General features: G+C 40.7%; 2 protein-coding genes across 8 annotated transcripts in view; both read left to right on the top strand.

Annotated features, from left to right (window-relative positions):
• The window catches only part of LOC147152069 (connector enhancer of kinase suppressor of ras 2), an 83,060-nt gene extending 77,111 nt beyond the window's left edge, over window positions 1-5,949 (top strand). For all 4 annotated transcript variants that reach the window (XM_086023622.1, XM_086023624.1, XM_086023623.1 and 1 more), the window contains 2 exons: window positions 603-865; window positions 1,898-5,949. In XM_086023622.1, coding sequence (XP_085879748.1) covers window positions 603-865; window positions 1,898-2,104 — 470 coding nt within the window. In that variant the 3' untranslated portion in view covers window positions 2,105-5,949. The remainder of the gene's footprint in view (window positions 1-602; window positions 866-1,897) is intronic.
• Window positions 5,950-6,361: 412 nt separating this feature from the next.
• apool (apolipoprotein O-like) lies at window positions 6,362-24,042 on the top strand. Of its 4 annotated transcripts, none has more exons than XM_086024168.1 (11): window positions 6,362-6,461; window positions 10,171-10,269; window positions 10,362-10,487; window positions 12,262-12,316; window positions 14,811-14,909; window positions 16,079-16,170; window positions 16,271-16,375; window positions 19,319-19,538; window positions 19,668-19,943; window positions 23,074-23,172; window positions 23,527-24,042. In XM_086024168.1, the coding sequence occupies exons 1-11, from the start codon at window positions 6,450-6,452 to the stop codon at window positions 23,610-23,612; spliced, it is 1,269 nt and encodes a 422-aa protein (XP_085880294.1). In that variant the 5' UTR covers window positions 6,362-6,449; the 3' UTR covers window positions 23,613-24,042. The 4 variants fall into 4 exon arrangements, with proteins under 4 accessions (XP_085880294.1, XP_085880292.1, XP_085880290.1 ...); XM_086024166.1 differs by having other exon boundaries at window positions 19,668-19,949; XM_086024164.1 differs by lacking the exon at window positions 6,362-6,461 and adding an exon at window positions 6,470-6,643 and having other exon boundaries at window positions 19,668-19,949.
• The last annotated feature ends 1,170 nt before the right edge of the window (window positions 24,043-25,212 follow it).

Below are 25,212 nucleotides of genomic sequence, written 5' to 3'. Positions count from 1 at the left end.
TGTTATTTACATATTATGTATACAGTGAATGGCGGCACGGTGGTCGACTGGTTAGCACGACCGCCTCACAGTTCAGAGGTCGTGGGTTCGATCCTGTCTGCGGCCTCCCTGTGTGGAGTTTGCATGTTCTCCTCGTGCCTGCGTGGGTTTTCTCCGTGTACTCCGGTTTCCTCCCACATTCCAAAAACATGCATGGTAAGTTGATTGGACATTCTAAATTGCCCCTAGGTGTGATTGTGAGTGCGGATGTTTGTTTGTCTCTGCGTGCCTGCGATTGGCTGACAACCAATTCAGGGTGTCCCCAGCCTACTGCCCGAAGACAGCTGGGATAGGCTCCAGCACGCCCCACGACCCTTGTGAGGATAAGCGGTATGGATAATGGATGGATGGATATACAGTGAATGCCAAAAGGAGTATTCCAAAGACAACAAGAGAAGTACAATCAGCTATACAGGAGTGTACTGTAGAGTTTCTTCACAAAGGGACATCACCAGCTACTGACCTGACAAGTTATCTCAATAAATTTGAACATGAAGAGAGAGAAAAAAAAAATCAACTGTTAACTGAATATCTCTTCTCTGCTTCTTTCCTGGCTACCACAGACTTGCGGGAGTTGAGAGTTGAGAGTAGAGAGAGGAGGGTCTCAGAGGGAAGAGAGCGACGGGTGTCAGACGGACGTGAACCTGAGCCATTGGATGGGCTAGAGCAGCTGTACCGGGCCCTGGAACAAGCCAACGTTACAGCGCTAGGTGACCCGAGACCCTGCAGCAGGCAGGAATTTCGACGAGGTTTCACTCAGAGAGTCAGGGACCCCCTTCTGAACGACAGACTGCACCGCGTCAGAGCACTACGCAGCACCTTGAAGGTAGCAAGGAAAGCGGAATTTGTTTCCAGAAAAAATGAATGATAGTATATAGACCCTCACCAAGGAGAAGGGATCCTAATTTGGAACAGCACCAAAAATGTAATCATCTTATAATGTTAATCAGATGTGTGTGTGTGTGTGTGGTGGTGGTGGGGGGGGACTGCTCACGTTTGTCTGGATCTGCACCAAAATTAAATGGATTCTTCCTTGGCAGATGTTCCGCCCTCCACAGCCTTTTATGGAAAGCAATCAAGTCATTTTTGCATAATTGCTGCTAACTAACAAACTATAGTACAATACTGTGGCTGTCATTAGCGTGCAGGCCTCAGCCAAGGCCAGACGAGCCGAATTTGGGTCAGTACCAAATTACTGCATACACCCTTAAAAAGTACAATGGCACCTCCCAATTCGTCTATTCTGTCATACAGGTTGACCTCCGATTTTGTTCATAATCAGATTTTTAGAGGGAGGATTATTGCTTATGCACTCCTCACTTTTATTATTTGATGTGAACTTTTTGTTGATTGAGACATATTGTAGTGGACATCCAGGACAGAGTAGTGATAAATGATAAATGATTCATACTAAAGTCAATTTGCAGTTCTATGGTCATCATCACACTTTTTCTATTTACCATCATTGGCTGGTACTCCTAAGTGGTGGCATAAAAAAATCCAGACCTAAAGTCTAGTGCAACATGCTGACATCATGTGATGATGACAGTAAGCGTGGAAAATAGGGTGCCAATTTAGGGACATTCAAATTTGGAGGTTGCACTGTAGTTACCATATGCCCAAACTTTCTTAACTAGGCTCATGTATATTCACTAACAAAGAAAAATGTTTTCTTGAGTGAAAAAACCTCGGAAACTGCACACCTTCATGCAGATGCATTCAATAATTTAATTGGGTCTTTCGTGGCCCGTAGATGACTCCTCCTCAAAGTTTTGTGGAAAGTTGCTGAAGGCGAAATCCTGAAAACAAAACTTAAACTCCTTGTCCGCCTAACTGTGGTAATGTCTCCTTCCTCCAGGCCAAAGAGTCTGAGCTGGCGGTGATCTGCGCTCTTTTGGAGGACCCAGGCCTGTGCTCCCAGACCTTCAGAGAATGGAAACAGTGGCACAGTGAGCTCTATTCCGACATCTGTCAGCTCAGCCAGGACAATGGTCAGGACGATCTCTCCCCGCTGAGCGCTCCCATCATGACCCACACACACTCCTTTATTGAGACCCATGTGTGAGATTGAGGACAGGACTGGACTCTCCATCTATCAATTGCTCTCTCACACTCTCTGTCACACACACACACACACACACACACACACACAGCAACACACCTTGTTACGTGTAAATATAGAGGGAAGAGTCTGAGATGTGTGTGAGTGTACTTTTGATAACTCTGAGGACCCCACAGGGTGCCTGTTGCATGCCTGAACAGAAACCATTAATCTTCCTTTGTCTGTGGAACTCAGCATAAAGTCCACATGCCTGTCAAGAAGGAAATTGGGGATAATGGGTATGTTTGGACATGTTACTGTAGTTTACATGTCCTTTGTATACTGTATTTTGTTTTTGCTCTAAATCTGATTGATTTTAGGGTGGAGGGGCATCTATGTAGCAGCAATACAGAGGAAATCTTTTCACCACAGCACTGTACTTTTGTACTAATGAACTTGCACCCAGAGCCACAAATCAATCCTACTCCTTTACTGTTTCTCTTTCATTTTCTCCCTGCATATCATGCTGATTGTGCTATTATTCCAAGTTGATCTGACAGAGCAGTGTGGGAAAAGCAGAGCTGGGCACTTGACAGTTCTTTGCCGGTCCAGCCACGACCCTCCACCCTTGACCTGGGTACCCTTCCGGCTTCGACCCCCCCCCCCCCCCTATTCATAAAAATTATCACCCCCCCAAAAAAGTGTGCATGACGCCACCGTGGGAGAGATGCTAACGGAAGAGGTTTATTTAAAGATCATTTGCTGGCTAATTTACTATTCAAACCCGCTGTGGACACGCTTCAAACATGCTTCAAAAGCGCCACTAGTATTTAAGCAGTTGCGTGTGCTTACTTCCATTACGAGCCCTGGGGTTGGTTTTGTCGTATTGTATAATTATTTGGGTCCAACAGATGACAAGTCTGCAAGCATTCAACACGTTACTTATTTATTTTCCACACTTCCCCTCCTTCACACTTCCCGGCCTTCAAAATAAAAGCATACCAGCAAACCACTACAGAGCAGGTTTGCTATGGCGTATTTCAGGAGCGAGAGAGAGAAAGAGAGAGAGAGAGGTGAATTAAAGCGAGGTTCGTTAATTTCAATCAGCAAGTCCTGCTGTGTTGCTTGTAGTAGGGAAGACGCCAGAAGAAGTGCATGAACTCCACCTTGATGTGCTAGCATCATCCTTGAGTGCTGTGCGCACTATACTGACTATACTCGTGGACACAAATCGCGGGCGCCCGATTCAAAAAGACAGCGACAACAATGGATATTGTGCCTGCTACAACCATAAAGGAACCGAGATGACTAGACGATGCATTTAATTTTATTGCGAAAACAATCTGGAAGGTGGCGGCTAAGGGGGAGCGTGGGTGAGTAGCTCCTTTACACACACATACGTGACATAACACCCATGCCGCTGCCAAACTAGTTTGCTTTGCAGCAGCAATGAGCTGCGTGGTGCATCGCTCCTCCGTGTGGGAAACTATGTCATCGCAACATGTGACATAATGGACCGATCAGAGCAGCAACAATTCCTGATGTGTGTTGCAGACCTTTCGCCAACAGCACAATGCGTCGGTCATGTGAATCAATTCAGCAGTTGTCGCTAGAGCGGACGCTGGAGTAGAAAGAAGCCTAAAAAGAAGCCTTTCACCGAGTAGGCTGAGATGAAATTTGGCCGCCTCGCGACCACCTCACACGCGTGAGGTCCGATTAGTGGGCCGGACTAAAATCCACTTCCGGACATGCTTAGTCCAGCCCTTTCTTAAAATTTGTCGGTACACCCCCCCGCCCCAAAAATGGGACGGACTGCCCAGCTCTGGGGAAAAGTAAGCTCAGTGACTTTCTTTCAAGACTGTGAATGGTTGCCATTAATGCAGGTTAGGGTCTCTTTGCCAATGAAAACAACTGCTACAGTCAAACAAGAACCATTTTCTATACACACACAATTTCAAACTGTGAAAATGTTTATCTGCACAAGGAGGTTAGACTCCTCTGTTTGTGTGCAAATCTACAGTTTAATTTTTATTTACTCAGCATCGCTGTCTCTGTCTGCGTCATCTTCACCTTCCATTTTTAATTTTTCTGTTTCTTCTCTTTCCAAGACTGTGTATGTGTATACTACTGTGTATACTAATGTAAATGTTTGCGTTCCACTACCACTGTGATTTGCTTTTCGAGAGAGCACTAAGAGTATGTATTTGAATTTGTGCATTTTTTGGGTGGGAGGGGGGCTTTCGTTGAACTGTGATGGCAAGAGTCATTTTCAAAGGAGTCAGTCACTGCAAAGAATGCACTTTCTATGTCTTTTCATCTCATTGGCAACATCAAAGGGTCTGTCTCATAGGCCTCTACCATTGCTGTTCAAAATATCAGGTAAAGGCATCTCATTTACTGAAGATTTATGTACAGTCGACGAATATATTTAAACATAGACAAATATATAACTATATTTACGTTTTGTGTCATGAATATAATGTAAAGTAAGATGTATTCTATGCCAAGGTTTTGCATTGTATCCCTCTTTACACTGTTGCTGTCGATGCAGTTTAACTCAGAGCAAACCCCGTCATCAATCAATGACATTTTTTATTGGTAAAAACAGAAACATTACGGCTGACCTATAGACATTCTCCTGGTTATGTGTTGCATGAGAAAAGGCCTGGGACTGGTTTAATTGGACAGGGTAAAATAATGTGGATCATTTTTGTCAATTCTTATATACTCCTCATGACTGCAGGATTGATCGACTCGTAGAGCATGATACACACAAGAGTACCATTGAAGAATGATTTTGGAATTTTGTGTCTCGAGATTTGAGGATTTCCCATTATAAACCTGTGTTAAGACATGCGCTGTACAACAACTGGAAGATGGGGTTGGACAGTCTTCTAAATCAGCACTGGATCCATTGCTTCGTCAGCATCCTAAAATGAGGTGACAAGAATTTAGTTTATGCACCGCACAGTGTGTCTCAGTCACTAAAAACCGACAAAGAAAGCTTTTTTGATACTCTGTTTTTGAATATAACACATAATAATACCCTACATCGGGCTAAGGACTCAATAGTGCCCCCTGGAGTGAACGACTCTCAGTTGTGTAGCACCTACTGCATCAAGCACTATATGCTATGCTTCACCTTCTACTGCCATTCTTTTAGTATAGCTTTAGTTTGTATCATCATGTTACACGCTTGTGAAATATCAAACACAACCCAGATACACAGTTTTGTTTTTTGAATGGTTTATTTGCGAGTACCACGACGAGACTAAATGATGCAAGCACTTTCCTTGTGCCTCCCAACCCTCTCTTTGGTAACGTCGTCAGACTGACTATACTGGACTTCCTACATACACATAGCTGTAGACGATTGGGAATGCAGTCTTGGTCTGCAGAGGTCTATACGTTACTCGTCGTTTGGTTTGTTCTCCTCCCCCCCCACCTGCTGCTCAGCGAAACAGCAACTTAACTGTAGACATACAGAAGACAAGTTCTGATTTGTGGCCACAGACTGTGTTATCACCCCCTTATCTTTGTGTGTGTTGACCTGCAGAACCAGGCCGAAAAGGGAGATTCACTGTGTGTCCTTTCAGGGGTGTACACCTCATGGTACATTGCACAGGTGTGTAAGATGTAAGTTGCACTGCGACATAAAAAAGGAACATATTGCTCTTTTTCAAGGATGATATTAACTTACTGTAATTCTGTACAATAAACGGACTAAAGATGATATTAAAAAAGACAAGTACATTTATTCTTCCTAAAGTAGCCTTTTTTGTTTCATATATATGAGTATATATTACAAAAAATACGGATTGTAAGTTGTTAAACTTTGACTCCAATAAACTGAATCCTCTGCACTATGAGCTCGCTTTTGCCTCTATGCCTAAATCTTCCGGGAATTCTGAAAAATGATCCACATTTAATCATTCAATATTGCACTTGATTTTGGATAGTGCAACCGTTTTTTTTTCTATACCTAATTTTCTAGACTACCCACTCTATTTTGCAAATGCATGCTAGTAACCCAACTAACCCCACCACCGTTCAGCGGTATATTTTCCACATTATATTGAACATTTGACTGATATAATGTATTGGAACACTTTGGTCACTTGCTGGGAATTCACAGGGACACAAAGATGTGACCATTTGAAACCATTTGATGGATGCACATAAATTTAAAAAACAAGAAAAGGAAAAAATGGTGTCAGAATACAAAATACACAGAGAGAGAGAGGGAGGGAGAGAGAGATTACAATAAACTGCAGTATTACTATTTACTGGTAGATGGCAGTAACTTGATTTGGAGAAGTCGAAGCTGCAGAGTGCAGCAGTCCCGAAAAGAAGAATCTGGATAGGTGTCATGGCGGCCAAGGTGAATATTCGTCGTACATACAGTCCGTAGTAAATTGTTACGCCACTGTAAAGTGTATGTACACGGTATGCTAAAGTCCGACATCCCAGTGTTGTTGGTTGTCAGTTATAACATAGTCAGGCGTTCAGCATCTGGGAAGGACTAGCAGAATGAAGTTGACAGCATTTCGCTCTCGTCTATCGGTAGAGTGGTTCAATCTTCAAGTTTAGCTATAGCCTCGCTCTTTCAATTTTAAAGCTCAATATCGCCTGTGCAAAGTACGCTAACTTCGATTGAAATGTGTATTAGTTAAGGCGTAGTAAAGTACACTAGTCACGCACTTATTACAGTAGAGTATACTCTAATGTGCCAACTACACTCGCTGATATTTACAGGAGATTTTAATTTGAGTAAAAATCTGCCAGCATTAATAACATCTTGCTGCTACAGTTTCTTATAAAAACAGTAAGTACTGCAACTACTGTATGTACGCTGTTTGGTGTAAAGTACATCAGGACACAGACTTGAAAGAAAATGTACACGATACCTTTGGAATTGCAACTGGATGTCAGCATAAATTGGAAACACAGAGAGTCATCTTAAACTGCCACACAAACAGTAAACGATCTTAATGTTTTTGTTTTACATTCAAACTCAGCTTGCGGCAAACGTGAGTGACATCATGCACGCTGTGAACATGTACACTCATACATACACACAGGGGTGCACTTTTTTTTTTCCATGGGTTACTCACATAAGTACCAGGAGATTGTCTTTGGTACTCACTAGTGGTCCAATGAATCGCATAAATCACGGTTCGGATCAGTCACGGAATTTGAGTCACGGATCGGATTGTATTTTGGATCAGCAAAAACAAAAACAAAACGATCGATAGAACTTTGTATTCATTAATCTTATAAAACGCCTTTGCCCATTAAAAAAAACAAAACATAAATAAATAGATAATAATAATAATCAACCCCTAATGTCTAATATGGTCGTTTAGGGTTTAAGAACGGAACTACGCAATATAAGGCAGGATGCATTTTATTTTGTAAGTGTTAGAGTGTATAAATTTGAAGGTACACTGCCAGACATTTTGAGCTGAATGTTTTCTTACAATTATTAACGATCAAAACTGTTTTTATAAAGGAAGATAAAGTTTGAATTTAATTTTTTTTTTTTCATCATGAAAAAGACATTGAAGTGCAATTTAAGGCACCTTCCTTTAAACAGGGACAGTGCATTAAAAAGTAATTTCGGTCCACAATATAGAAAAAGAAGTTTAAAAAAAAAAATTTGCCAGGAACAGCTGTTGAACTGCCAGCAGGGCACTAATGCTAGCCACTAATGCCAGAGACTTGTGCCGTATCATACAATGACAGCTTAATTAACTAGCGTTTTTTTTCACGCCTAAATTATCAACAGAATATGATTTCAGGATGCCGTTGTGTTGATGTTGGTGGCAAGCCGAAACGTCGAAAAGGGAAGTCAAGTTAGCCGTTATGCCACTACGGGGGCCAACTTCAAAGTAAAAGTCTTCTAAGGCTATTGCAATCAATTTATTATTTGGTAACCTTTATTTTGAAGTTATCCTTTGCTGAGACTGTGTGTTTGTTGAGTATTTTTGCAAAACACGCTCATACATGCGACTTAAGTGATTCAGGAGATCTTTCAACGTTCTCTGCTGAATGCGGACTAATCACAATGCCTTAATGTGAACGCCCAGTTTTTTTTCACCAACCATTCTGCGGATCGTGCGCGTCCCAAACCGTGATGCTTGATACTTACGGATCATGGTATGAACACCCCTGTATATTTGCATTTCTTGCATCAATAACATAAGGCATTAAATTGAAATAGGTATTAACAGCTTTTTGTACAACTTCACTTGAGCTTTACCTAGCTCAGAAAATCAAATATTTTTCTCAAATTCACACTTTTTAGTTGATGATAAAAAATAATAAAACTCTTTGGTGGTAAATATTAGTAGGCTAAGTTAAGTTGTCAGATAGTTTTAACTAGGGATGCTCCGAGCAGCGAGCAGAGGGGAGGGACGCAACACAAGGCTGCTAAGCATGAACTGCGGGTGATCGGATGTTTTGATCGGCAATAAAAGGTTTTGATCAAATATTCCGACCACCGCAGTTGGGGTGAACATAGCATTATCTGCTGTGTGTGTGGAGTTTGCGTCTTGTAATACTGTATATGCCATGAAAAGGTACTTCGCGTGGGGAACATGGCCAAAAGTTTCAACACAACCAACTTAATCCGACATTTGAAGAACAAGCAATTGGGAGATTATGGGGAGTTTACGAGGCTCACTGCATTGAATAAAGTCAAGGCGGACACAGCGCAGTATAAGTGGCATTATTGCCACAGCATCGTAGGTCACTTGTGGGCAACAGACCCACTATATCATTTTAGAATTCACAAAAAGATTAACAGTGACCTTTTTTCTTGTTGACAAATGCACAAGGTAGTTTGTCTATGCACTAGACAATAAAGTTCCTGAGTCGCTTCAATTTAGGAACTCATTGAATAGTTTATTCAAGTGAAGCCTGCATGTGACTATTTTTTCGACTTTGATTATATTCTGAACCATGCAATGTTTAGGTGGCATGTTATTTATTTGACGTTTTGCATAATTAACTCATTTTAACATTTGAGACTGCTCATTATTTTGATCTGTTAAGAACTGTGTTACTAAAAGCTGGTAAATTTAAGTTTTTCAATTAACTTTGTGACTGAGTAATTGTTGCATTGTGCCAGTAACGGTTTTGTATTTCTTCATGCATTTGAAAATATATATAGATTTTTGTCAAAATTACGGCAATAATATGGCTGTTTTTTTTCAGATAATATTGCATAATAACAGTCACCATAAATAAATGGGAAAATACACAGATATTCCATGTGATCGGAATCGGTATCGGCCGATCTCACTCATGCATGATCGATATCGGTGTCATAAAACCTGATCGGAACATCCCTAGTTTTAACTGATTTCAAAAGCAGGAGGCAGGACAAAGGGGCCTAAATTGGGTGACATAAGCAAAGTGTGATAAGCAGCTTGTGCAGTGATGAAGGAGGCAGCTAGCAGCCGTGACGAGCAATGTGAATTGCGCGACACATTGACCATCAGCACGGTGCAAAGACAAGCGGGGCTCTCTTACGGTTGGTTATGAGGGACCCACCAGGGCTGCAGACTTCCCGCCTTCCAAGTCCCCCACTTGGTGCTAATTTGAAGCATTTTACAAAGCGGAGATAAAACTACCCTTTGGCAGCAGCGACCGCTGTGATGATTTTTTTTTAAATATCAAGAACAATTAGTGTTAGGGGCGTAAGGGGTTCGCTTTCCGTGATTACCGTAACATTTGGCAGCTGTGCATTGTGCACATAAACACCCGTTCGCAGTTTTGCTTTTCAGTTGCCAGATCCCAAATGTGAATTTTGACTCGCCAGTTGCAACGTGGATCCCCTTATTTCGAGTCACGATAGTTTTTTTTTTTCCTCTTCAATCTATCTGTGCAGCTGTGTACCAAATACCAGGCTGCAGACCGATGTTTCGGGACCACCGTTTAACACTCTTTCAGTTACGAAGTAACTACAAAAATCTGGCTACTTTGTTTTTAGTAGCTTCGTAGACTTGTTTTGATACCTCTATCGCAAACAGTTTGCTTGAAAAGCCTTCCGTATGTCGTAAGCACTGTGTTGTTTATTTTCCTAGGTGGCTATGGTGGCCATCCCAGCGGTGCTGGGTGTAGCCTCCATTAGAGTGTACACCATTAATGAAGTGCCCACTGAAGGCCTCATTACTCGAGAGAAGGTACCGCCCATCTGTATAGAAGGAGGCCAATCCACACTTTGCCTTGTATGCGACAGTTGCATCATAATAACGTTATACTCTTTTGTCCCAAGCTGAACGTCTACACCCCAGTGACAAAGTCTGCTCAGGTCCAGCTTGTTCCTGATCCGCCAGGGCTGATCGAGAGTGGCCTAGCTACAGCAAGACAAGGCCTGCTACCCTTTGTCCATGTGGTTAAGGTACTCAGATCTCTTTTGAATTAGTGAAGTTAACCTTTATGTTTTGGTTAAATGTGACCTGGCACAGAATATTGGCTGCGTTATGAATCATTTGAAAGTTGTTAATTAGTGGGTCGTGGCCCCAGGAGATGTAAGATGTATCCAATCTCCAATAAACCTGATTCAAATGATCCGAATCTTAATCATGCTTTTGAAATTTGGGGGCCTGTTTTTACTACCAGAAACATATATAGGCAGTTAAAACAACAGTTGACCTACTTTCTGGATTTAGGATGTTTTATTTTTATATAAGGGGTGCGTCTCACTACCCTTCGATGAGTTATATGTCCTGTGCGCGGGCCCCGTACATTAGCTTGTAACAGATGTTTACAGCGTGCTGCAGTGGGCCCACTGTAGCCAGGAGTAAACTTTAGTTAGAGGCCACCCACTGTGGGAGGATTTTCCCATGCTGCATTAAGTACATGATCCCTGTTGCCATAGTGGAGAAACTTAATTATCAGCCATGGGGCAGGCTGACATCTATCAGGCTGAGTTTTGGGGCACCGAAGGCGATTTCATCTCAGGAGCTCCGGAGGGGGGACCACATCAGGATCTTCTCTGTCATAAAAGCAAGGAGTCTGTATTTTCCAGTCCCTGTTTGAGGTTGAATAATGGAAGGTTATCTCTGTGCCATCTGTCTTTGACAGTGATTCCCAACCTTTATTGAGCCAAGGCACATATTTTAAATTCGAAAACCCTCACAGTACCCCACCAAACAAAAATGCTACAAAAAGTGGATACATATGTTAGCAATGTACTTTTTACAGGGGTAGGGAACTAAGGTTCCTCGAGAGCTATATCCTGCCTGTTTTGGATTTCTCTCTACTACAACACACCTGATTCACATGATCAGCTCATGAGCATGCTCGGTAGAAGTCTGACACGATCCTGATCATTTGAATCAGGTGTGTTCTAGTAGGGAGAGATCCAAAACAGGCAGGATATGGTTCTCGAGGAACCGGAGTTCCCTACCCCTGGTCTAATAGAAGATCATTTACCGGTCGTTGTTCTCTCTGTAACTGTAAATCACTGTTATAGATAGAGGAACAAAGATACATTATTTTTTTATAAATATTTTTTCAACCAATGAAGTGAAATTTTATCATTTCCCGCGGCACACCTTAAGAGCTGTCATGGCACACTAGTTGAGAATCACTGGTGTTCGATATCAACCATTTCTTTCCATTCAGAGCATGCACGTCCTTTTGACAATCAGCTATTGCCTTTTCCGTGTTAGAGACACGCTGTTGTAGCTTATTAGCTTTTGAACGGATACTTTTAATTGAATCTGTTTGGCATGTCAAAATAGACTTCATCTTCTCAATTTGCTTTTCGAATCTCTTTGCATGAGCCTCCGCTCTTTCGTCAGCTTCTTTCAAATATTTAGCCAGTACCTCCTCAGAGATCGCTGTCAGGGCCGCGTGCTCCTTGGCCAACTCTGCACATATTTTGCGGTGAATTTTTCCCACCCTTGTCGTTGACATATATCAAGAATTTTTTAAAGTTTGGCAGGAGGTTAGACACCACGGCTGACAGACTGTCCTCACATCCTCACTCAACTCTCACATTCAGGAAGTCCATGTTCACAAGAAATACAGTAGTCTTGGTGCAGTGACATTACGTACTGTCATAAGATTTGACAGTTGCTATAGTCTGCCACACTTGCATGCGTACGTACATCACTTCGCTCAGTGAAGTTGCTTTTGGTGATGGTCGTGTCCCGTTGTACCCACAGGGAGCCTGCGTCTCTGTGAAACGAGGAAGTGTAAATCTATACCACGCCGGAGAGGGTGAGTTCACTGTAGGTACCTGCATCTTTCACAAGCTGCATTTACATGAATGTGTTTGGATGTACAGGACATAATTAGCATTCATTGCAGGTTTTCTTATTCCAAAAACACACACAAATTACATTTCGTCCAAATGCACTCTAATGACTAAATTATGTGACTGACTGGCAGGGTTCTTACTCAAGTATGGGAAGGTATGGAATTTGAATTTTATACATTTCCAAGTCTGCAAAGTATGGAGAATAGAATTGGAACTATTGTATGGAAAAATATTCATGTTCTCAAGACTGTTACAGCGGCTCTACTGTTTTTTTATTTTGTTTTGTTTTTTTGACAAAAAATTATACATATCTAAAAGCAATATAAATCAATCAGGTTTTCGGGGTGGGGGTTTGCGGCGCTTGGAAGTGCCGCTACAATGTTTTTTGTGAGAGCACACAGTATTATGCCGTGGTCTTGGTGAATACTTAATTCTCTTTGGCTCAGAAAATTGCCTTGGTGTACAATATTATCAGCGCATAATGTACACCCTTTGAACGTCTCAAGTAGTTCCTCTCAAAAAATCATTATATCGTTCCCAATTAATGAACAACGTCCTTATGCGTGAGATTATTCGAGCAAACATAGCAGCCTGACACAGTCAGATTTTCTGATAAGTACTGAAGTACTCTGAGGACAGAAATGAGCCAATTTAAATTTAATAATAATGCTCACTTTTGATTGACACCAGAGACAGAGGTGTTCATTTTGCAACAGGTTTAGAATTGTTGCTGCAGTGGTGTAGAAGAGTATTGCGTCATACTGAGCGATGTTTCAAAGGCTGTTCACACTGCAGGTCAATTCAGATTTTATTCATTAATTTTTTTGTCCATGTGTGAGAGGTGTCAGATTTGTTTTTTCATGCAGTGTTAACTGTACTATTCAGTTTTTTTTTGTTTTTTTTCATATCCACCCTGAGCCTCTTTTGTATTTGGATATAAATCAGATAAGTATGCGATGCATCGGCAGTATGAACGCTCATCCGTACATATCTGTCCTATGTGTCATCAAAATCCCACGTGTGCTGTGCACGGGTGGGGGACAGTGCTTGCGAGTGAGACTACTGACAAGCGTCTGTGAATCTGCAAAGTTGTTTGAGTACCAGTGTTTACTTTACATTTGACTTTAATTTAATCCCATTTGAACCATGAAGCATAAAGTTGACGTTTGATGATAGTAGTAATTCAACCGCGCAGGCGGTTCATTTATTACCCACGGCCATAATGTCACATCATCCTTGGTTAGACATCTCCGTGAAATGCGATTAAAAAGCGTCACCTTATATCCCCAAAATATTTCTACCTCCTCCCACATCGGCCCTCTGTCGATCTGAGAAAAAAGATGAGCCCCTACGCGCCGGACCATATGCTGTCATAAACAATGTGCCACATTGTCATTTTTTTTTTGGGTGCAAGTCATTCAACCTCGTGCTATGTGCGCATGCTTGTTCCGTCCCGGACGCCTTGCACTCACAGTAGAAGTCCCATTTGTTTTTGTAACGTGAACAAGAACATAAAAAGATTGGATTTAACATAGCTCATTTCCCATTAGAGTTGGGGATGTATTTAAGAAGTTATTTTGCGGACTATAAAACGCAACTTTTTTCCCAGGCTTTGAACCGTGCGGCTTATCGTCCGGTGCGGCTATTCTGTGGATTTTTTTTTTTTTCCACCGCTCGGGGCACTCTAACCGGAATGACAGGATGTGACTGCAGGTGGAGGAGTTCAACGAGCGAGGGCGCTATTCACTACGTTATTGCATTAGGTGGTATGTAGTATAAAAGGTGGCCATTAGCTGACAAACTGGAGTAGCAGCGCGCAGTGAAATGAAGATCAGTCCAGTTTATTTTCTCTTGATTCTGTTCCGTTTTAATCAGCAAAGTTTCGGTCGTGTTAAAAGGCACTGTTCGTAAATAATCTATTCAGGTACACAAATGTACATTTACAGTTCAAAATCATTCTGTAAATGCAGTAAATATCTAATTTGTCAACATAGATACTGTAGGTGCGGCTTACATATGGTTTTTTCTCATTATTTTTAAAAAAGTAGAGTGGGTGCGGCTTATATAAAGGTGCGGTTTACTGTCCGGAAAATACGGTACATTTGCATTTCGCATCCAGAGTTCCCTTTTGAACAAATATCAGAAAGAGAAAATATATTCCTGTACCAGGAGATCCATTCATATTCGCACCAAAATGTATTGAGCTATTACTTGGCACATCGGCCATCTTTCTGCTAAGCTTTGTGGAAGTCGGTTGTATGTTTTGTGCTTTGTCGTGCAAACTAAGCACAAATCAAACAAACCAACCAACATGGGTGAAAACAATATCTTGCACATTGGTAATTAATATCGCTTTCACAGTCTCAATCAAAGGCGTCAGTGTAATGAAAATGACTGTTGAAAAGAGAGGGACAGCTCATTTACTGTGTGTTACTTTAAATTTGTTTGTCTTAGATGTGTACTATTACTTGAAAGATCCTCCCCCTGGTTTCCTACCCCGGTTCGGCACCATCACCATGGCTGGCCTACTTGGCATGTTCTTGGCGCGCAAAGGTAACTTGATCCCCAATCAATCACACACACGTGCACGCCCCCCCAACACCCACAGACACACACACACACACCCCCACACACACGCACACACACGCACCCCCGCCGACACACGGCCTATGGAGAGAGCTTATTTTGAGACATTTTTCACAAGATCATATACCATAACGAATTCTTTTTTCAAATCAACTGTTTTCTACTATTTTTTTTTTTATCATTTGAGCACCGGCACAATTAGGGAATCATAGGAAGTACTCCCAAGAATGGAAAGCATTTACCGTAGTCACACATTTAGCATTTACACAAACAGTGCTCCACATATTTGAATCCCTACACATGTGACTATCGCACTCTCCATCATTCTACGAGTGAGTAAAAGTGCGATGTTGCTTGTACTGCATTCAACAGGAAAAATAGACCTTGGTAATGCACGGAATAATAGCATTTTATTTTTCTTTATAAAACCAGGTAAATGTGTGTTAAGTTAAATTACCGTAATGGAAATGGTTATTGTACCACCCAAATTGCGCTAGCAAATAAATGTTGGTAGCAACACACTAGTAATGCACGCTAAGCATTAATATAAACCTTGTAAACATGCATAATAGTAGTTACAAAAATTGCATCTTAATTGATATATGAAAGGATGGGCATGGATGTAACTTAAAAGAGGAAAATGCCATGTCATCCATGCTGAAATTGAGTTAGCAGATAAACGTATACATTTTGGGAGCAACACACTAATAATGCACTCCAAGCATTAATCGAGCGACATGGATGGAATTCAAAAGAGTATCCCGCTCTGTCACCCATGCAGACATTTAGATGATGTATTTTTACAAATTTTTACATTTCCAGATGCATACCACATTTTGAATGTGTAGATCAAATGATTCGCTTGCGCCAAACATCATTGCATATTGCGTTTGTGGATGGCTGCAGCACTATGCTAGCGCACAGAGACAAGCACGGCAGCGATTTAAAAAAAAAAAAAATCAAATCGAAAATCTGGAACTGAAAATCGAAAACCGAATCTAATCTGGGCTTGATTGAATCGTTACATCCCTACTTGCCAATGATTACTTGACACATCTAATTGAAACACACGACCTATTGCTGCTGTAAAAGTTATGAACACTGTAATTATTCCTTTTTTTAAAATGGGGTTTTAGGCTCTCGTTTGAAGAGGATCGCAGTCCCATTGGGTCTTATGAGTGCTGGGGCATCAGTGTGCTACCCAGCCCAGGCAGTGGCTGTCTGTAAGGTGAGGACTTTTAACAGACTAACCTTGAACCCAACCATCAACAACACACCCGTACGGTTGTGTTCATGTGGCAAAACGCTGATTTTCTCCTGTTACCAAGGTGACAGGCAAGAAGATGTATGCTGCAGGCCAGTGGAGCCGCACTGCTGTGTCTTCACTGCTCACCTCTAAGCCCCCAGAGTCTGATGCTGCTCGACAACCACAGGTTATTTGTGCCCTTAAACAATCAAACAGATGCATTATGAGTGTCCGGTTGTCCAGAAAAGCGCCATATAAATCTGATGCATTATTATTGTTATGATCATTATTATTATGCCCGTGGCATAATAGCCGTATTATTCGTGGTTACGAATGGATGCAAATTTGCAGTGTTGGCAGAGAGTACCCGGGAGGTCTTTTTTTTCGACACTGTGTGAGTAAAATTGATACACCACTATACTGTATTTCATTATATCTCTTTCAATATGTAGTTTCTTTTGCTGCATTTACCTTTGTTTTTTTTAAATAGTAACAATAAATATTCAGAGGACACAAGTAATATTTTATATATATATATATCAATCAATCAATCAATCACATTTTATTTATATAGCACTTTTCATACATAAAAATGCAACTCAAAGTGCTTTAAAACATTCAAAGCAAAACATAGAATTATCTTCAATCAAAAGAAAAGATAAATTATTTAAAAGTTGTTGAAAGCCAAACTAAAAAGGTGTGTCTTGAGCTTCCTCTTAAAAATATCAACAGTCTCTGCAGACCTGACATCCTCTGGCAGGCTATTCCAAAGGTGAGGACCAAAATGGCTGAATGCAGCCTCGCCATGCATTTTGGTCCTCACCCTTGGAATAAATAAAAGGCCGGCGCCAGAGGACCTCAGGATCCGCGAGGGCTGGTATGATAAAAGCAAATCAGATAAATAAGATGGCCCAAGACCATTAACACATTTATAAACTAATAAAAGTACTTTAAAATCGATCCTGAAACACACAGGGAGCCAATGCAGCAATTTCAAAACTGGCGTAATGTGCTCCCGCCCTCTGGTTCTCGTCAGCACCCGAGCGGCTGAATTCTGCAGTAGTTGCAGTGGTGAAATGCTCTTTTTCGGGAGGCCAGAGAGCAGGGCATTACAGTAATCTAAACGACAGGAAATAAAGGCATGCATCAGCACTTCCGTGTTAGCCTGAGAGAGAAACGGGCGGACTCTGGCGATATTCTTAAGGTGATAAAAACCAATCTTGGTTACATTTTTAATATGAGGAATAAAACTGAGCTCAGAGTCAAAAATGACGCCAAGGTTCTTCACACAGTGTGAGGGATTAAAAATGTGTAGTTTTGGTAAAAGCTTCTCTCTCTGACCTTCGGGACCGATAACTAAGACCTCAGTCTTGTCCTCATTGAGCTGTAGGAAATTATCTGCCATCCATGACTTGATATCTAAAATGCAATTTAAAAGGGTATCAATGGGTCCTGTGTCATCAGGAGACACGGCAATATACAGCTGCGTGTCATCAGCATAGCTGTGAAAGCTGATGCCGTGTCCCCTGATGACATCCCCGAGGGGAAGCATATAAAGATTAAAAAGTAAGGGGCCTAAAATCGAACCTTGAGGAACCCCACATTTAATTTCATGAGTTTTAGAGGAACAAGTATCCATACTTACAAAGAAATATCGGTCTGTGAGATAGGAATAAAACCAGTCAAAAACAGTACCAGAGATGCCCACTAGATTTTTAAGTCTATTTAATAAAATTTGGTGATCTACTGTATCAAAAGCAGCGCTTAGATCCAGTAGCACCAAGACTGTGAGTTTTCTCACGTCTGCAGTGCACCTAATATCATTTAAGATCCTTAAAAGAGCAGTCTCCGTACTGTGGTTCATCCTAAAACCAGATTGATATTTCTCCAAAATATTATTTGTATTTAAAAAATGATTCAACTGGATGAAAACCAGTTTTTCTAAAATCTTACTTAAAAACGGTAAGTTGGATACGGGTCTGTAGTTATTAAAAACGCTCGGGTCAGAACCGCTCTTCTTCAGAAGGGGCTTCACCACCGCCGTTTTAAAGGCAGCGGGGAAGACGCCTGTCTGAAGAGAGCAATTGACTATATTTAAAATTTGTTCTTCAAAAAATCCATAAAATGTCTTAAAAAGAAATGTGGGAATTGGATCCAAAAGGCAGGTTGTTGGGTTTACCTGGGAGAAAACTCGAACAAGTGTCCTTGCATCAACCAGGGCAAAACTTTCCAGTGTTTCCTCATGTAAATATGATTGTCCGGGTTTATTAAAACTTGTGTTTTGACGGGCTAAAAGACTGGATCTTATGTCATCGATTTTACTTCTGAAGTGGTCTGCAAAGTCCTCACAGAGAGCATCTGTTGGTCTCTGTGGGGACTTATTAAAATCAGAACTAGTTAAAAGTTCAAAGGTGGAGAAGAGAACCCTGGGGTTGTTTTTATTGACTGTAATGAGGTTTGAGAAATAGGAAGATCTTGCCAGTTTTACTGTTTTATTGTAAGATTTCAGTTGTTCGCATAAAATTTCATAGTGTACTGTAAGTTTACTTTTTCTCCACCTCCTCTCTGCACTCCTGCATTTTCTCTTTGATATTTTGATAGCATTGTTTCTATATATATATATATATATATATATATATATATATATATATATATATATATTACTAGCAATCATTTCATAGGTTAATAGGTTAATTTTTGGGTGTGCTACGAGTTGTCAGATGTGATTGCACATAAATGTAATTTTAGTATTAGGGGGTTGAAAATTCAAAGGAAAGTTGTTTCCACCACCCCATGTGAAATTGATGCCACAGCTTCCCTAAATCAACTGCATTGATAATTATCAAAGTTTTTTTTTTTTTTGTAGGGGTTAATACATTAGTACTCCAGAGCTCATTGACCAAAATTGTATTTTTAATGTTCAACTATTATTGTGAGCATGAGTTTTGAAATGTACCTACAAAAGACAACTGAAGAAATTGCAATGCGCATTGTTGTTGTATATGCAGTGCTTTGTTACATCTGTAGCTGTTGTGAAATGAGCTATATAAATACAAATGTATTGTATTGTATCTGGTTGAACAGCTGATATTCTTATTTTGATTGCATCCCTTTGGCGTGCTCTTGGTAGGCAACTCCTGTGCCACCTCCAGAGGCTGCGCTGGTTGACGAGCCTTGTCGCACCTCAGAGCCAGGCTCAGCGCAGAGTGTTGCCATCTCAGACACTGAGGCGGGATCAGTGGAGTGTGTTCCAGACACTGATAAACTCATCATTGCTATCGCAGCCCAAGAGGCGTCAGTCAAACTCGCGGAGATTTCGGCCGAGCAGGCGCCTGCAGAGATAGACTCAGGTACAGTAGATATTGATCTCGCTGACTTCTTGTTTCTCTATTTCTCGATGTCACATCAGTCACATGAGTGAGGCATCTACTCTTACTCAAGCTTGCGTTCTAATTTTGCGATCCATCTATCTGCCCCAGCTGATAAAGAATCACTCGGCTGTGTTCAAAGTGAGGCGTCTCAAGCCTCGAAAGAAGCAGCAGAGGGCGCCGTTGCTGTATCTGAAGATCCTCTCACTTCATCAGAGGTCATCTCTCCGGCTTCTGATGGCACCCCCGCTGAGAAGCTGCACGCTGAGCCCACGCTAAGTTCAGAATCACAGACCAAAGAGTCCGCTCAAGTTGAATCGGCTCCAGCGGAGGTTCCCGCTCCCGCTGAGGACCCGCCTACACTAAAGAACTCAGATGAACCAGCAGGTAGAAGTAAGACTCATCGATATTATGTCAGCGTGACTCGTCCTCACTGTATAGCCATCACAGTTTATCTAAAAACAAAATGCGGGTTAGAACAAGTCGTCGGCCAATTAATGCTGGCTGCCTGCATAATTTATTGGAAATAACATCCAGTGCAAATAGGGGTAAAGCAATGCGAGTCCCTGTCACTTTCTGCTATTTCATAGTTAAGACAAGAAGGTTGGAATTTTCCCAAAATGGAGTTGCAAAGAATTCCCATGGCTTAAAATGTGGAATGTATCACATTGAATGTACTTGGACGCCAGTTACATTGTAAATCACATTCACATGTGTATTCAGACAGAGATGACAAACATCCGGAGGGACAAAATAACTTAACGGTAAGAGGAGACTCTTTGTCACTATTTCTTCTCTCATCAAAGCGTTAATTCCTCTTACATCCACCAAGTCCACCCAGAAAAACAGCTGTGGCCAGCCAATTGTGAAGTCTGCCTAGCCAAGTGTTCATGCTTCACTTTGTGGAATTGATTGCTCACTTTGGGGCTTCTCAGATGAGTCTTCAGGTTCTCAGGCTTTTGTTTGTGCCTTTAAACCAATAATGTCAATTTAGAATCTTTTTCCATTCATAGCCAAATGACTATCCTTTCAATTGATCCAACGTCTTCCACTGCAGTTGACTCACATTTGCTGTATGCCTAGACCTGGGCTTGACAATCAACTTTTCCGCTCAACAGCTACTGTGGCTTGCGGTTTCCCAGAGTTGCTAGCCACTTAGTATTTTCACTAGCCGCATTTTTTGTTGGCTAATAGGGGTTATGTGCAACCAACTTGCGCATTCAGCAAAAAAGGGCAAAGCATCTCCTTCGGGTGACCGGCAGAGCACGATAGCGGGAGACCGGGACAAAGCAACTGCGGAGACATTACATGTGTAGCCGCAAATGGCTCATATGAAGATCAGTATGAGGGTGGACTTGGACGGTTTCATTGGTCCACCGTGACATGTTCGCTAATTCCATGAGTCAGATGTAACGAGAGTATGGGTAAATCTATTGGCGGCTTCAAGCTCGTCGATAAAAATTCATTTTTAAAAACGCGCCGCAGGGTTCAAAGTTTGGGGAAAAAATAGCTGCTTATAGTCGGGAAAGTACGGTAGAGGACGATTCATTTTGACACCTAATTTTATGTTGAGCCACACCAAATGAAGAATGGATTCCACTTATAAAATAAACCGGGGGTGGAAAAGTCTTGATAGGGCAGCAGCTCTCTGACCCCTTCTCAGCTGTGACATCAGCAAAAAGGTTTATGAATGGACCAATCACAATCACTGTGTGCGGGCAGTCCGCATGGGAGTTGTAGTGTCGTAGTCACACATTGCTATCGGTTTATTATTACAGATGCCATTTGAGAAAACTACAATTAAATTATTGGCAAAATTATTAAATTAAACTCAACGAAGTCATGAGTGCGAGTGACTTATCTTAATGTCAACTTGCGTCCTGGATTCATGAAAAAATGTTGTCTTTTGCTGCAGCTAATTTCACGCCTAATGCAGTACAGTAAAGACTTGCTGTTTGCGATATACTACTCTCCTATTGCCATTTAATTCCCCTTTTTTAATCACTGATATGTATGATAGACAAATTGGACCCCAGCTATTCACCTGGGATAGGAACCAAGCAATAGCAAATAGCGAAAATGCCCCTATAATTCACAGCCATTACAAATGTTTTATTTTTATTTTTATATTAACCGCAAAAAATCCTGGAAAAACTGGGATGAACTGCCAACTGCGTTTTCCACTAAAAAAAAAAGGGGTTGGCTCTAAAAGTAAATAAATAAATGAAAATTAAAAAAAATCTGAGAATAGATGAACAGTGAGTATGCGGGTGTCCGCTGTACTCTAATTTTTTAAATACATACCGGACAGTAGATCATTTAATCTGATGCTCACTGTACCTTCTGTTGTTGGTTATTTCCCTTTAACTCATTAACTGCCAAGGACATGCTTATTTGTCTTTTCACAGTCCAGCTATTCAATTTCAGGAACTTATTTGTTTTGGGTTTTTTTCCATTTTTTTCAAACGTTAGGGTAAAAGAGGGTCTGAAAATGTCTGGCAGTGAATTGAGTTAATCAACTGTTGACTTCCACAATTACTAATGGCGATGCGTAGCTCTCTCTGCATCATCTTGAAAGGTTGACCAAGTGTACTTTAAAAAGGTTTGTTTTAGGGCTGTTCGATTAAGCGATTTTGAACCGTAACAGAATTTTCTGGATAAAACGTTCAAATCGGCAAGTTCGATTTTGTTATTTTTGGAGTATCTAAGCCACCGTAGTTTCCTCTGCATTTCCGCTTCCTCCCACGAGCGCGCAGTCCAGGAAAACTACAACAACACCGGCGCTACCGGCGATTCTGCTATTTGCTCAGGCAAGTGAGCGTTTAGTTGATAAATCGGGCAAATATAGATCTGTAGCGTAGTGTGCGCCCCGCATGTACAATACAACCCGTGAGCAAGTAACTCAACGTCTGAAAGGCGTCCCTTTTTTTCTCCTTTCTTGCCAGCCGATTCTCGCGTACTTAAGCTTGACAGTGCATTGTATTATTGAGTGACAGTTTTGCACTAATCATTGATTTATGTTTAAGTAAGACCAGGGAGAAATGTGAAAGGCTGGCTGGTTGGCAAAATGACTTGCTGACAGACTGTTTGGTTTCCTTCTCTCATGTTGACCATTTCGTTTCAGATGGTATATGCACTTTCTTCTGTCATTATTGGTTTAATTAAGAACAGATCTGAAATCTATTGTGTAAGTAAAATGCTGTTATTCCCAATGGATTGTTCTTTGTGTATTAAGTTGAATTGACTGGCGTTTTGAGTTCAAAGAAAGAAAAATTAAGTTTAAATAAAAAACATTCAAAATACTTCATTTTTCATTATTTTTTATTTTACAGAGATATCGTAATCGTAAAATCGGGTTTGAGAGAAAATAATCGGGATTTTCTTGTTAGGCAAAATCGAACAGCCCTAGTTTGTTTAAATAATTTGACCAACTTTTTTTGTAGTTCAACCCCACCCTTTGGACATCTGACAATACAGGTGAGCATGTTGTTTACCCGCTATGTATTGTCACCACCAGACCCAGATGTGGGATCCAACATAAGGGCAGCCGCTGGATTGGTTGAGGAAGGATCACAGGTGCACACACCTGCTGAACAGCCTGCTGCAAATAGCAAAGGTACTGTGTCATTAGGTAGATGTGTAGTAGAACTTAACTTGAGTGAACTTTCTACATTGAAAGCAGACAAGATGACATGCAAGGCAAGTCATGTGGCCGGCACTTTAGTCGTCTAGTAAAACGTCTGAATTGATTAAATCTCTTGGTTTGAGCTTCACATTAGACTTGTGTTTTTGGATGGTTTGTTTTCTTCGAGTTAATACCTTTTTCTCACACTGTCGTAGTTAAAGATTAGAGTTGTTGACACTCTATTTACCACTGCGAGAGTACGGGCTATGACAAGAAAATATCCTGAATTCAGAATGTATCGTATTCGTCTTTCTCTGTCGTTGCATTTGTCTTGCTGGCCACCAGGAGGCGCTGTGTTTACACCAGATCCTGCCCTCTTGGACTTTGGCCAGTCCAGTCCTGAGGATGAAGACCTGTACAGCACTCGCTGATAAAACCAGCTATCACACATCTCATCCAGATTGGCACACTCTCTTGTCACACAGCATAGAGCTTTTTTTATCCATCAGAAAACGGTCTAATTCCTGTCGCAACATTTTACTTTGCTGAGTAAAAACCAAACACATTGGGTTTCGATATGTTTGTGGAAGAACAGATGTGTGTGCATGTGTCCCACAGATGGCCGACGCTGTAATCCTCACACTCTGTGATGTTTAGCAACTATTTGCTGATACGTTGCAGTCCCCACTCTCCTGAATGCATAATGCAGTGGGTCACCACATTAAACAGTTGGAGTGCTGTATGCCATCTGTAATGATCATGAAAAAAAAGATGGATGTAAAGTTGTGCAATTTTGTTAGTGCCAAAAAATGTCTTCGCTTATTGAGTCAAGAAGTCAAATAAAGCTATATTTTTCTTGGATTCATGTTCTTGTTTTCTGCTTCAACAACAATCACTTAACCACAGTGTTTCCCAAGAGGAACCGTTGTAGGTTGTTAATTTTTAATTATATAAGACACAAGGAAAGTTGAGTTAGGCTTTGACTGCCCGAGCAAACACAATTTCAGACGGAGCTTACATATTTTTATTTGCACATTCAAGCAGAATTGCAGGATAACAAGACAGAAACAAAACAGTGCAGGAGAGGAAAAGAAGCACATGGGCTTGTATAACATCCTCCCCCTTAAAAAACAACTAATAGTTCATCTAACTCAAAAAGAAAACGACGTTATATGTATAAAAGAATTCAAATATGTAATAATAAAGGCTAAAAGAAATTTATAAACTAGTCTACAGTAAAACAAGATGACTTTTACAATGAAGATGGATCATTTTATCTTAATCTATTTTTTTATTGACTAGACCAAAGATAACTCATCAAACCACACGTGAACATTTTGTAGGTGGATATTACCATAAGACTTCATTTTTGCATATATGCTCAATATGGTTACCCCAGAACAATATTTCATCAACTAATATACCAAAATATTTACTGCATAAGACTTGTTTGATTTCTATGTTATGTTATGCTTTTGTCACATCAACAAAAGACATCTGACTGTCTGACATTTGTGGCCCCAGGAAATAAAATGTATCACATACACTATACAATTACTTGAAAATATTTTTGGTCCTAAACATTGATGTCTTGTGCTTGATGTTAACATTCTATTAGTATAAATGTCATGGCTATAGATCATGTATTTGCTGATTTTATGCTAAAACCCCACAAAGTTTCAGAACCCCCCAAAATTAAATCTAACAATATTTAAATATTTAAAAAAAAACACCAATACACATTTTGAACTGTTCAATATGCATATCATCAAATTTACAGGGAAAAAAAAGAGAACTTTTGTTAATTTTGGAGTGTTACAAAAAACAATTGGCACTGAATTGGTTGATTGACCCATTTAATGTGTAAATCTATACATATATACTATACTAATACTTAATATAGTGTGCATGTTCTTTGTCAGCTCTTTATCAGGAGCAAATTTCATTCTTTGCCATTTTTTATGGATAATTTCTACAATGTCAAACATTAATTTGGGATGACATCCACAATGATAGATGCACTTAATAATA

Source organism: Filicampus tigris, chromosome 2, assembly GCF_054856515.1.
Source record: "Filicampus tigris isolate MCC_2025a chromosome 2, RoL_Ftig_1.0, whole genome shotgun sequence".
In the NCBI taxonomy this organism is placed as follows: Eukaryota; Metazoa; Chordata; class Actinopteri; order Syngnathiformes; family Syngnathidae; genus Filicampus; species Filicampus tigris.
The sequence above is the reverse complement of the archived record's forward strand: the minus strand, read 5'-3'. Positions and strand labels throughout refer to the sequence as shown.